Source organism: Excalfactoria chinensis, chromosome 3, assembly GCF_039878825.1.
Source record: "Excalfactoria chinensis isolate bCotChi1 chromosome 3, bCotChi1.hap2, whole genome shotgun sequence".
NCBI lineage: Eukaryota > Metazoa > Chordata > Aves > Galliformes > Phasianidae > Excalfactoria > Excalfactoria chinensis.
In genome coordinates, this window is record NC_092827.1 from 78,446,765 (window position 1) to 78,460,285 (window position 13,521).

General features: G+C 39.9%; 1 protein-coding gene across 2 annotated transcripts in view; it reads right to left on the reverse strand.

The window, feature by feature from the left end:
• Window positions 1-13,521, reverse strand: part of LRFN2 (leucine rich repeat and fibronectin type III domain containing 2) — a 196,247-nt gene that overhangs the window by 36,895 nt on the left and 145,831 nt on the right. For both annotated transcript variants that reach the window (XM_072333578.1, XM_072333577.1), the window contains one exon: window positions 27-1,419. In XM_072333578.1, coding sequence (XP_072189679.1) covers window positions 27-1,399 — 1,373 coding nt within the window. In that variant the 5' untranslated portion in view covers window positions 1,400-1,419. The remainder of the gene's footprint in view (window positions 1-26; window positions 1,420-13,521) is intronic.

Below are 13,521 nucleotides of genomic sequence, written 5' to 3' on the forward strand. Positions count from 1 at the left end.
AAGGACAAAATAGCAATTGTATTTACCTGTAGATCAGGACTTCATCATCCGAGCAGTTATACTGCAATTGATACATTTTTACCCGAGGGGCTGACTTGCTCACCGTCCACTTCACCAAAGCTGAGGTAGTGGTCACTTCTGACACCAGGACAGCCCTTTCTGGTGGGCCTTTTGTTTCCCCTCGATTAGACTTGCTGGAGCTGGTGATGTCTGAAAGCCTGGACTTTGGTGGGGCAGCTCGGCCTGTGCCATTGCTGAGATGAGGGAGCTGAACAATTGAGAGCTCTATTGTTGCAGTAGATTCTCCAGCAGCATTGGCTGCTATGCACGTGAAAGTCCCATAATCCTTGGATGTGGTGATGAGAATATCTAAGGTGCCATTGTCATAGACAGATGTCCTCGAAGAGTTTCCGATGAGGCGGTCATCAGGGGCCACCCAATGAATGATGGGTGTGGGATCCCCAATGGCTTTGCATTTCAGTGTGGCAGTTTGCCCTTCTAACACCAGCAACTTGTGAGTATGTTGTGTGATAAGGGGAGGTTCACAAACAAATTCTTCCTCCCGTACATACCAGAAGTACCTTCCTTTTAGACTCGGAGGAGAAGCACAGGTTTCCATATCATCATCCCTGTCAAGTCTCCTCAACCACAACAGCTCACAGTTGCAATGCAGTGGGTTACCCCCGAAGCTGAGAGACAAAGGTGGAGAAAACGGTGTAACAGCTAATGGAATTACTTGAGATCTGGCAAAGATAGGGTCAGGGGGAAGCTTCTGAAGTCTGTTGGATGTTAGATCCAATCTGGCTAATTTCTGAAGATCTGCAAACGTCCCCTCTGTTATATAGTCTATCAGGTTATGATCTAAACTGAGCTGGTGCAAGTTTATCATCTTCCTTATAGATTCCCAGGGAATGCTTCGGAGGTTATTGTAGGAAAGGTCTAAGTCTTCCAACGTCGGCAAAAAGTCCTCAAAGGCTTCATCAGAGATGCTGGTTAGCTGGTTGTTGTTTAAAATCAAGTGCTGAAGGTTTATTAAGCCTCTCAAAATATCTTCTCCAATGTCAGGCAGCCTGTTGCTGTCCAGATGTAAAGACCGAAGGCTCTCCAAGTCAGTGAAAGAGTACGGCTGTATATAACTGATGGTGTTTCTGGACAATGTGAGGTCAACGAGCCCAGACATATTGGCAAAATCCTGTCGGCTGATATTAATAATAAAGTTTCCCCCAAGTCGAAGCTCAACAGTCCTTCGGTCTATGTCTAGAGGTACAAACAGTAGACCCTTTGAGGGACACAAAGTCCCAAGCGACTCAGACAGGTTCTGACAGACGCAATATTTGGGACAAGCGTTGACCATGACAGCCATTCCAAACACCAGGATGCCACAGAGCAATTTTTCCATGGTAAATCACGTAGCAGTACCTGCAAGAAATAGAAAGTGTTAACAAGGAGCATCAGAAGTTATAATACAGGTACCCTTCATCTGCATTTTATCCGATATCTACTTCTGGAGCCATTACTCAGCCCCTTCTCTCAGGAGTCACTTTCACAGCAGTCAGCACTCTGAGACAGAAAGGTTAAGTGTTACAGCAGCATTTCCCCCAGTCATGCATTTGTTTCTTAAATATGTGTGATTCCAGAACTGAACAGAATAGGAGTTCTTGGAACTTCTGCCTGCTAATAGATTATTGCAGCTGTATTTTCTCTTGTTACAATTTTTTAATTTTTTGTTAGGTAGAGGACAAATCTTGCTGTCAGGTTGCAAGGTTTATTTAAAACTATGAAAGATTTCACTTGGAATAGCGCCTGCTTCTTTGAGGGTAGAAGCTGTCTTATAGTAATTACATATTGCTACATAAAAACGTGGAATTAATCTTAAGAGTTGAAAGAGCTGATTTTATGGATAAAAATAACTACGTATTTACCCTTTAGTGATATGGTTCCTAATGACCATGTAATTATATCTGGTGAGTCCTGGGGCAAGTCAGTTCACTTGCCCACCCCTAATAAAATTCAAGATAGGCCGCTTAGGAAGCAGAAATCTCTTGCATAATCATCACCTGGAATCACCCTATGCTCAACCAACCTACAGGAAAGATGACATTGTATAACTTTAAAGAGAGAAGAAAAAGGGAAAACAAGTTTCCTTGGGCTCATTGCAAGCTTTCTGATTCCTGTATGCTCTCACACTAAAGCCCTTCCTGCTGTAATCAGAGCAGAGCTCCTAGTGATGCCCACAGCTGTGCCTTGCTTCCCACACGTTTTCATTTGTACCATTATCTCTTGCCCCGCCTCCCCCCAAAATCCAATACCCTTTTCTGGTTTGAACTGTAAAGTATGCTTCTTTGAAAAATAAACAAAATTATTGGAGTCTCCTCTGGAGTTATTTAGGACCTTTCTGGACACTTTCCTGTGAGACCTATTATAGAGAACCTGCTTTAGCAGGGGAGTTGGACTAGATGATCTCCACAGATCCCTTCCAACCCCTACAGTTCTATCATTCTGTGATTTACAGGCTGACTGTGTGTGCTGACTGTGGCTGGGAGGAGCCCTCAAAACAATAAGATGTGAGTCATACTCATGCTTTATCATTTGCCTCTCCAGTGCTGACCTTCCAAGATGCCACTGCTGGATTTTCCTGAGGCATGACAGAGGGCTGCTCTCAGTACACACATAGAACTGATCTCTGTGCCCCTACAACTCACTGTCATTTCTGCTGAATAACAACTATCTACCTCCTGTAGCACCTGCTGCAGAGGAGTTCATGATGGTTCCCTCAGCAGGCATGTGAGGTGTAAAGTCATGCTGTTCCCTGCATTCTGTAGGTGGTGGATAGTCACCTGTGCCTAAGCTGGTGCTGTTACTGATGTACATGTGACAGAATAACATGCAATGCCTCATAATAGCTTTAGTATTTAGTAATATGTGGCCACTAAAATGTTAGCAAACACATGACACAAAAACGTCATGGTGCCACTAGTTATATTTCATCTGTGTTGTGTAAAATTAAAATAAATTATGAAGGTCAGTTTTTAATCCAGTAGTAAAACACTTCAAACAGAGAAGAAAATCTGTCACCTCCATCAATGTTTTTTAGCTCTTAAAATCATTTTTTCCCTCTCCTTGGGAAAGAAACAGTAACATGAGCCCTATGTTTGGGGCTGTACACACAAGAATCTGCTTCCTCTCACAGGTAAGATGGTTTGGTTTCTCCTGCTTAAAACATGGAGTAACATGGAGCTGTAGATATGCAAGATGCTGTGATTGCTAAACTATGCATGGTAGTTCAGTTATGCCAAGGTTTTCTGCATGGCAAGTGGTAGTAATTATATAACACTATTGCTGTTTGTTAGGAGAGGAAAGGATTGAAGCATCTGCATTTGCTGAACTTTGCAAACACAATAAAAGCAAAGTACTTTTAGAAAGGATGGCTTGAGAAGGCTAATATTTTTTACCTTCAGGAGTAAAAGAAAGCTACTGAATAAAATGTTTGGAGCTTAGCAACTAAGTTACTGATGCAAATCTGCAGCATACTTAGCAAAATGCTGTAAATATCCCTTATATTATCAATTAATATTTTACTAACAGCCAATTGGCTTTTTGAATCTTAATTATAATTGTGTTCTGCAGCTTTAATTTAGCACATTACCCTACCAGCTGAAATTATATACAAAAAAGCAGTTTAAAAGGGGGAGAAATAGATACAGTTAATTAGTAATAAGCCCTTTCATAGCTTCTCCTTCATCTACATTCCCACCCTCTAAATATCTATTCATAAATGTGAATGCACACTTAGGAGAGCAGTGTCTCCTTTAAGTGTCCCAATTCTCTAACCACATTTTTTCCGGATGCTGTTAAATATCACAGAGCTTTGGGGAGACAGTTGACTCTAAGCATCAGAATGAAAAGCATTTATAAAAGAAAAACTGGGGGGAGGAACAGAATTTAATTACAGAAAATAGGGACTGCAACACCGAGAGGAGACTATGAAGCAGGAGATCTAAATGGCAAAGTAAGCCCTGATGGGGAAACCATCTGTGGATGGATTGAAAGCTCGTCATCTCTCTGTGTGTGCTTGCATGTGTGCAAGAAAAAGAGGCAGAGAGCACATTATTTGCTTTTATCAGCAGAAGAACAAATCAGTAACATCTGCACTAGGATGCAAATATCATCGCTGTTGTCACTCTGGTTGTTGAATGCATTTGAAAATATTAACGTAAATACTGTTTGTTTGAAGAGGACATTTCCAGCCTTTGTGATCTGTTGCCTGCATCTGTACTTCAAGCTTCTGAGCCTGTCCTGATGTGACAAAATCATGACAGAGCAAATAGGATACACACCCAAGTGTTTACAAACAGCAGATTGGAAAGAGCTCTTGTGGGCAGGACTCTTTAAAGAGAACATCTGGGGCCTTTTCAGGACAACTGCTTATCTCTTTCCCCTCCAGAAAGGCAAAACACATACACCGCAGACATGGAAAGAATATGGGAGTCTATTATATGACTATCTTCTATGATCTAGTCTCTCCAACAGAGTCAAGGTAATTGGTAGCTGCCAAGGAGATGGATGTATAATAAAAATTGTTTTGATTTCAGTTCTGGTAACATTCATACAAAGCAGAATATGAATTGTTAACTTTAGGGTCTGTTTTTGCCGAGAGGTTTGTTCACCATGTTCCCAAATCTCCCATGACCTGCAGCACCAAGTATTTTACAGGCTCGTTGTGATAGCCCTGTGATAAACTAACCATTCTGATTTACATTTAAAGGGTATCCATCAGCCAACTAAAGTAGATTTCTCACAGGGAGTCAGTAAATCTGGCAGGGTTTCTCTCTCAGCCCAAGATGAAAAATAGTCTCCTTAGTCCTCTTATAACATATATTGGTATGAATTAATATGTGCAAGAGTCATAAACCTTGGTGTTTTGTATTCAAATTTTCCTCATAAAGATACAACTTCTGAGATTTGTCGTCTCATTTCAAGAATGCCTCTGAGGCATTTTTTAATTCTATATCCATTGAGCTTTGCATATAAATTCCAATAACCTTTGCATACCATAGCACCAAGTACAAGGCAGCTGTCAGACAAGAAAAGTACCACTGCAGTATGCAGGCTAGGAGAAAAAATAAATACAGAGGAAGGTGGATGGGTAGTGGCTCTCATTAGTCTATCTCCCAGTACACAGGGATAGAGCTTCCCAGGAATGTATGGATGAGTTATTACACTTTTTTCAGGTTTGTAGGTGCTCTTGGAAGAAATGAATTTATTTTTTTCTTCTCTTTTCTTCTAAACCTTCTCATATCTTATCTCTGTATTCATCGAACCTCTTGTCACTCTGTCTACCCTATACCTGCAAAGCCTGAAGGACTGCAGTGATGGGTGAAGTTTCATGGGTATTCTCTGAAGCAACTGACAGCACTTAAAAGGGGATTGAGTCAAGTCAGGACAAAAATTATTCCTTAATCCTTTACATTTCCTTTAACTATATGGTAGAGGTATCAGTATGCCCTGATCCATACAGTTATTTTATGTCTGATTCATCTAGTGATGACTAACACCTCTGCATCAGAATCTGTCCTCAGGACTTCACAGATTGAAACAGTTTTGTTGTTCAGCCACTGCTAGTTTCATGAGCATCTCTGAAACTGTATAGGTGTTGAAAGTTGGTCATATGCAGATGCTCACAGGTTCACAATCAGGATACTAACAGTAATTTTACTTATCTTTTGTCTTTTGTGTTCACCTAGGTTTTAGTATTCCTCTGGGGGTAAAGCTGCATATTATCAGCTGTATATATGTACACTGCAATTTAGATCATATATTATAGCTATGCCTTTTTGAGAGCTGGCTTTATTGAAAAGAATTAGCATTAGCAAGTGAAATGCTTGCTTTCTCCAACTACCCTACCTTTTATAAATCACAGAGAGGAAGCATTTACAAACACATACTATTTCAAGTATTCATGACTATCCTTAGCAAGGTCTACCCGCATTAATTTGATCAACAGTGCTTCCACAGTGTCTCAGTTTCAGCTGGGATGGAATTGTTTTCTTCACAGTGTCTGGTGTGATGTCACATTTTGATTCTAGGGGAAGAACAATGCTGATAACACACCGATGTTTCTAGTTGCCGATGAGCAGTGTGATACAGAGCCAAAGCCCTTCTCAGTGAAGGACCCAAGGAGCTGGGAGGGAACAAATTAGGACAATTGACTTAGGGCAAAGGGATTTTGCATACCACATAACATCATGCAGAAGGAGTTCTGAAGGGGGCGGCAGGAGTTAATTGCTCTCTCATGCTGCTCAGGGGGCTAGCAGAGCATCAGTCAAAGGGTGGTAATAATTATTGTCATTCTTCTTTATCTTAGTAAATAGTTTTATTCCAACCAACAAGTTCTATCATTATTATTTTAGTTTTTATTCTTTTATTCTCTTTCCCATTCCACTGGGAAGGGGGGGAGTGAGCAAACAACTGTGTGGTGCTCAGCCACCTGCCAGGTTAAACCATGACATGCAGTAACACACCCCTGGTGAATTTTAGTAGATTCACTTCCCTCTGTACAACATATTCATCAATACTATCACCACAAGGTTCATTTATGCACTTCATTTCATTGGATTTCTGTCCTTTACAAATCACTCAGGATCCATCCTCTCTCCTCTGTCCTTCCCAGGCCTGGAAGCTGTCCTTGTTTGGTCATGTTTAGGAAGAGCTCTGTTAAAGAGGCATATGCCTCCAAATGAAATTAACTCATAGGATGGCCTTAAATGTGAGAACATTTCTTTCATGGATGGATATCAGAAAACGGGATGTGGAGCAGAGATAAGGATAATCCATAAAAAAGCAATTTTCAAGCAGGTTCACTTTATGAAGACTGATTTAATCCGCTCAAAAAATTCCTAAAGAAATAACCCCAAATTTTCTTCTGCAGAGCTGTCTCAAAGAGAATGATATTGGTCTCTTTCAGTCTTTCATTGGAAAAACTTATGTCTGTTTGTTTGCATCGCTTGGAAAAAAATTCTCACTTTTCATAATTGCTTATCTTTTCCTGCCTCCAGTCTTTTCTTTCTTTCAAACGCTAGTCTTACCCATTCTTTTATCATTCCCAAGACTACAACTACCCATTTATCAAAAGCTCAAATAACCAGTGTGGCTGGTCAGAGACAGGCCAGATGTAATTTAGTTGCAACATGAGCATCCATGCAGCACTAGGCTATGATCTTGGTGGAATGCACTTTTATAACCCACAAACACCTATTCACTTCAGGATTTTGGCAGAGGAAGTTCAGATCTCATAGCAGATTTTCTGCTGAAGTACAGGATGGTAACACTGATATTATCTGGAACAGAAGCATCAGAGCTTTAATGCAGATAAAAGTTTTCATCTTTCCAGCACTCCCAGTTTACTGAGTCATAGCACTTCTTTCACTGAAAGCAGTACTTTGCATAAACTTGCTCTTGTTCCATCATGGTTAACCTCTGCAATCAAGGCATTTCTTCACATTTTTTGTTACTTTGGCCAAAGAAAACAATCGTGAGCATGTCCATGAAGGTGTACAGATTGTAAATCTTGAAAGACAACAATAATCCCAACTGTTACCAAACAAACTCAGAATCAGTTAAAACATCAGTGCTCTGTTTCCATTTTTACTGCTTAGCTGAGCTCTTGAAATACATGCTAAAAGTTTCCTTCCTAGAGTCACCTTCTTCTAGTATACAGGCAGTGCCCTGGAAAGAGTATTTGGATAAGTGTATGTGCTCCTGTATGTGCATACATGAGGATTTTGTTTTTCTTTTGAAGTGGTTCAGATCAAGGAGAAATATGTAGCTTACATGCCAAATATGTAGACCCCTGGTTGCTGAATGGTCTGTGTGTTTAACAGCCTTAGTGACCCTAGAGCACTTACATCTCCTATTCCTATGAAATTCAGCAAATGATCTTAAGCCAAGAGGAAACCAGGTGCAAGTCTGCTAGATCCTACTTCACTTTTACTAGCACCTTGCTGAAAAGAAGACATCCTCATAATCCATTTAGTTTTGAGAAATGTGCAAAATTAGTCAAGCTTCTGAGATTCATTTCCTGAGAAAATAAAATTTAGTGAACATATTCCATGTACTTCTGAGCCTGCCTGGCACTTTCCCACAACACATTTGGGACATTTTCATCACTTCAGATAAAATTTGCAGTACAGAGCCTCAGAAATATTTACTACTACATGCATTTCAAGAATACAGACCAAGTTTCAAGAAGGCAGTGGAGACGTTACCAGCTTTACTGGAGTTTTACAACGGAAATAATGTATCATGAGCCACACAGAATAGAGATGCTTTTCATATCCTGGTTGCTGAAAAGGGTTTAACCAAAATTAAACATTTTTAGATGAGAGGCCTTTTTGCTTCTAAGGTGGTCTGAACTGTACAGGTTTTCTGGTGTCTAGTAAGCAGCAAGCTCATTCTATGGTCCTAACAGAACTCAGTTGAAGAGTAGACCACTCATGCACGCACATCCTCGGGAAGACAGATGTACCACTAGTTCCACAAAAAAGTATGTTCCAGGCAGCTTGGCAAAGTAAGTGGTGATGGCACATTCAGAGAACCTGGATATCCTGCTCAAATTCATTTCAGTGGGTCTTAAATCCTGAGATATTTTTTTAAACAATCTTAACCTCATTCTGTTAAGAATTACTGCACTGCTGGTATAGTGGTGGCTACTGTTTCTGTAGCCACACTGCACAAATATCAACATTTTTAGTGATCTAGTTTACAAGAGAGTTTCTACATGAAGGATGCAGGCACCATCACTCCATTATGGCTAACCCCTAGACCTTCACTGATCTGGCATCACAGCACTTGAAACTTGGACTGAAAATACTTCATTCTGGGAGCACACAGGGAACAGAGTAAAAGAACTACAGGCTTCAAACGCTACTTAGCAATTAGCCTAAATCTCTTGTCTACAGAAGATGGAAATTTTTACTCTGAAAAGACGTTCACCTTCAATGCTAAGGTCAGTTTCATTTGTATGTGTCCTGAAGTTTGTGGTTCAGCCTCTGAATGCTGATTGCAGTTACTGAATTAACTCAGACCTATACTGTAAGTCCAATAGGCAGGATTGATTTAATCCTTCATTAAAAATTGTGCTATTTGAGGCAAATACCCACATAAAACACATAATTTCAAAATGAAAACGTCACATTTCAGAAACACTGGAAACAAATATTCAGAATGATTCATTTCATACCTTTCCTAAAGTACTCTCACAAAACCGTAACAATCATAAAAATATATTTGGTCAACATGGATTAATACATATCACTGGGTAAAACTTCTGGTCAAACAAAAAATTACCCAGCTGAGGCAGAACTCATCATAAGGCCCATTATAACCTTAAAAATCATGGCTAAACCTTGTTGACAAATGTGTTTTTATCTGAGAAATTTACCCTACTTGCCTTTAGTGACTAGAAATCATTGACTTCTACTGCCTCATTTGTTGAGACAATAAATACTGCTTAGCAACCAGAGTATTTTCTTAATAAGTATACAATTTAAATATGCAGGCAGTTGCATGCAAGCATACAAAAGAAAACAAACTGCAAAGAAAGAAGTTATTTAGAAAATTCAGGTGTAGGCATTTGGTAAACAGAGAGACTTAGGTAGCACCACTTGATACACACTTGCGCATCTATTTTGTACATCAGTTAGACGCAGTATCCCTTTTTTTCAACAGCAAAACACTGTCCCTGAAATGCCTAAGCCAGCTGATGAGAAGCTGCGTGTGGGCAGTAAGAGAAGCCTGAAGCAGCAGAGCAGCTACCTAGTGGCTCCAGGCCAGATGATAAAATAATAAATTTCCCAGGGCATGGGGATACATTGCACCAATAGCAGTTCAGGCTGGTTTCCTACAGGTTTCCAGTGCATCCACACCTGTGGTAGATGGTGACTTCTCAGTGACAGGGGCAGAGAATGCATAGAGCACTAATTTCAAGTGCGCTAACTAGAAATTTCTATTTTATTTTTATCTCAGACTATTTGCATGTCCATTCACTTTCTTCTGTTCATTTAATGCACCCTGTCATCTATCTTTACCTCCTATTTTTAGTGCTTTATGTCAATCTCTATCAGACCCAATCTACAAACTCATGAGTCCCTTTTCTATTTTTAACCATCCAGTTCATTTATTTATCTGGTTCTTTAGAGCAGTCCTGCATTTTGCTTCAGCAGCACAGGAGAGAAGTTTATCAGTTATTCTCTTACTCATTTTGAACTGCAAATGTACTAAGGAGCAACCTTCTCAGAGATATTGCCTATGATGTGAGATGTAATATTCAAAGTCTGTTCTCATCATTTGAATCCAAGCTCCTCTCTACTCAGCCATAACACCAAGTCCACAAGTTGCTCTAGCTTTCTCTAATTCTTATAAAAAACCTTTATATAATCTTATTTCCTTCCACATCAAAGGAAAAGGAAGACAATTAAAACTGGAATTCTCTCCTTAACATGAACTTGTTGCTTTTTTTGGGAAAACAAAACAAACAAAAAACCCATACACAGAAAAAACTCCTTTTTTGTTGTTGTTTCTCATAAATTTAATCATGGACAGGTCTGCAGAGACCTTGTCCTGAGAAAGATGGAAGTCTTCCAGGTGAGGGTAAAGGAAGATAAGTGGAAAGCAAGATAAGGATAGTTGTTTTTTTGCTTCTCCTGCTGTGTTTATTTATGAGTAAACAAAAGCTTTCAATCCCCAGGTTCTCCATATAGCACCTTTCACAGGCGCTAAGGCAGCAAAGAAAAACAAGAGGTATCTTAAAATTAAAATGAAGGGAAAACATGCAATAAAATAAAACATATGACCCCAAATATTTCAAATATGTATTCTGCTTCACTTTGCAGTTTCTGCTCACCAGCTACTCACAGAACAACAATCCTTTCAGATAAGAGTGGCCAGATGCTACATGCTGCATTTAAATTTATATTGCAAACAACAGGCTCCATTACCCATGGATTTTCTCATTGCATTCCTAATACTGTCTTCCTGCATGCTTTATTGTTCTTCATTACCTTATTTGCTCTTTGTTTTCTAGTGTGCCAACACATCCTGCTATGTATTTCAAACATTTTTATTTTTTATTTTTTCCTAATCTGCCTTTGACTAAATATCATTCTTCCTGCTTCTAAACATTCTCCGCTCCTCAAATACCATATCTAGAGCTTCTGTCTCACACACTCTTGCCTGTTTCTTTTTCCCTTTCTGCTGCTCCCCCTCTTCCTTCATTCCCTAATCATTTGATCACTGAAGGTCTTTGATGTGTGAGCCTTCCAGTTCAGGCCCAATTTAATTATGTTTTTTAGAAGACTGACCTCTCTGGTCCCAATTTGTTCAAGACATTTCCTTCATTGATCTCAGGCCAGATCCCTGCACTGCCCATTCTAAACCAGTATTCCTGATATTAGAAGCAGCTGTGTATTAGCTCTGAAGGTCATACTGCATATATCAGCAATTAATAGCACTGATTTATTTGCGGTGGATACAATATACTCTTCCTTGCCCTTAGGTCTAGATGCCATAACAGAAAATCAAGGGGAAACAATTAGAGGTATTCTCATACTGCAAGAGAAGCACTTTCTTCGCCATTCATAAGCATCCTCAAAGAACAGATTGCATTTTTCAGCAAATTACAAGACATCCCAAAGGTCTGTATGTTTAATTTCTGCTAGGCTATTATGAAAACAAAGCCCAACACTATGGGAATTTTCCTTCTTAAATTCAGCTTTTATTATCTACCACTTCAGAAATAGCTGGAAAGATACTTCAGTCTTTGAGGTGGAAAGACAAACGTGTGACTTCAAGAAAGATCATGAGCCCTGCAGAACATTTGCAAAGCAAAACATGCTGCATTAATGGCACCCAGAGTGGATAGAAGACAGCTCTTATAAATTTTATCAGTCTGATAGGCATGAAAAATTCACCTGTGTAAGAAAACAAGTAGTTGTCTTCTTCAGTAGAGAAGTACAAGCTTCATGTCTTCAGCAGAAAAAATTAAGAAAAACTGAAATGCAACATTTTCACCCCAGAAAAGGAAAACAGAAATATTTCAGCCAAGAAAATGGAAAATTATGTCCATGGTGACTACCATAATTCATTGCTTCCACAGAGTCTGCAGTTAGTGGAGAACCAGGAGGACATAGAGATCAGTGACAACAGCATAGAAATTATTCCATGCCACTGTGCGTGCTTAGGGAGCACGAGGTATGGCAAAGGTCTCTGAATTAGTTTGAGCTAATTAAGTACAGCTCTGTGCTTTACAGGATCTGCAGATGCCTCAATCCTCTTCACCAGTTCCCCTTAAGGATGATGTCAAAGCTAAGAAGACCAGCATGAACACATTATCCTTGCCCACTGCCAAAAGCTAACAACTGAATAAGAGCAGTTCAACTGCCGTGCCTGACTCAGACTGAAAAGCATCAAGGAAACTCAGCCCTCTAGACAAATTCAGAGCTTATTCTTGACCACAGTGTCCTCCCCCAAAGCTGGAGACTCAAACTGGCATGGTGTGTATGCTACCACAAGATAAGATGTTCTGGCCTCCAGGACTTTAAGGAGAGGCAGTGACCATCAACAGGTGTTTTCTTTTATGTCTATGAAATATTTTTGCTTGTGTTAATTTTTTTAAACATGGCTGAAAATTACTCTTTCATCCCTTATGCTATCTGCATACTTACGACCACTAAGAGAGAGAAATCACAAAAATCATGTAACAGAAGAGGTAAGGAAAATCAGAGAATCATAATTCATAAATAACAACTCTTGGATTATCTAGCCTACTGTCCCACTGCTCCCAGTGATGTTTATATGACCCAGGATGCTGATCTCTTACCTCAAGTAAGTAACTCCATGTCCTAACACCTTTCAGTTTCAGAATTATTTTATAATGCTCCAGCTCACCCCAGCCTTCTGATGAAACTGAACTCCTTGACACACACCCAATTCATTTTCACTTGCAAGAATGTCTACAGAGATGCATGTGTCCCCATAACAGCAACTTGAAAAGTGGGGAAGAAGAGGGAAGCATATATCCTGCGGGAAACAGCTTTCTCCTGCCTAATTTTTCCCTACTAAGACTGCCACACTTATGCCGGTTGGCTTATTAAGAATGTTACTCATCTGTCTCCTCCTTCTTCCGGACTAAGCCCTGAAGCCTCAATTGTCAGGATCTGTGGGAGGTTTGCATGAGTAAAATGTGAGTAAAGATTAAAAAGCATGGGCCTCTGAATCACAGATTTTTTGAGAAACGGAGAAAAAAAATGGGTAAAGAAACCCTCACCAACATACACCACAGTGCTAATTGGGAATGAAGTCTCACAAACATCTTAATTCTCTGACTACAGAGGGACCCAGTGTTAATTCTCTGACTACAGAGGGACCCAGTGGCACTTGCTGACAATAATAATAGGGATGAATATATCCTCTGTGACAGGTCCTCTGCAGGGTATCACTGCCAGGACATTATTGGGTATTTGCCAT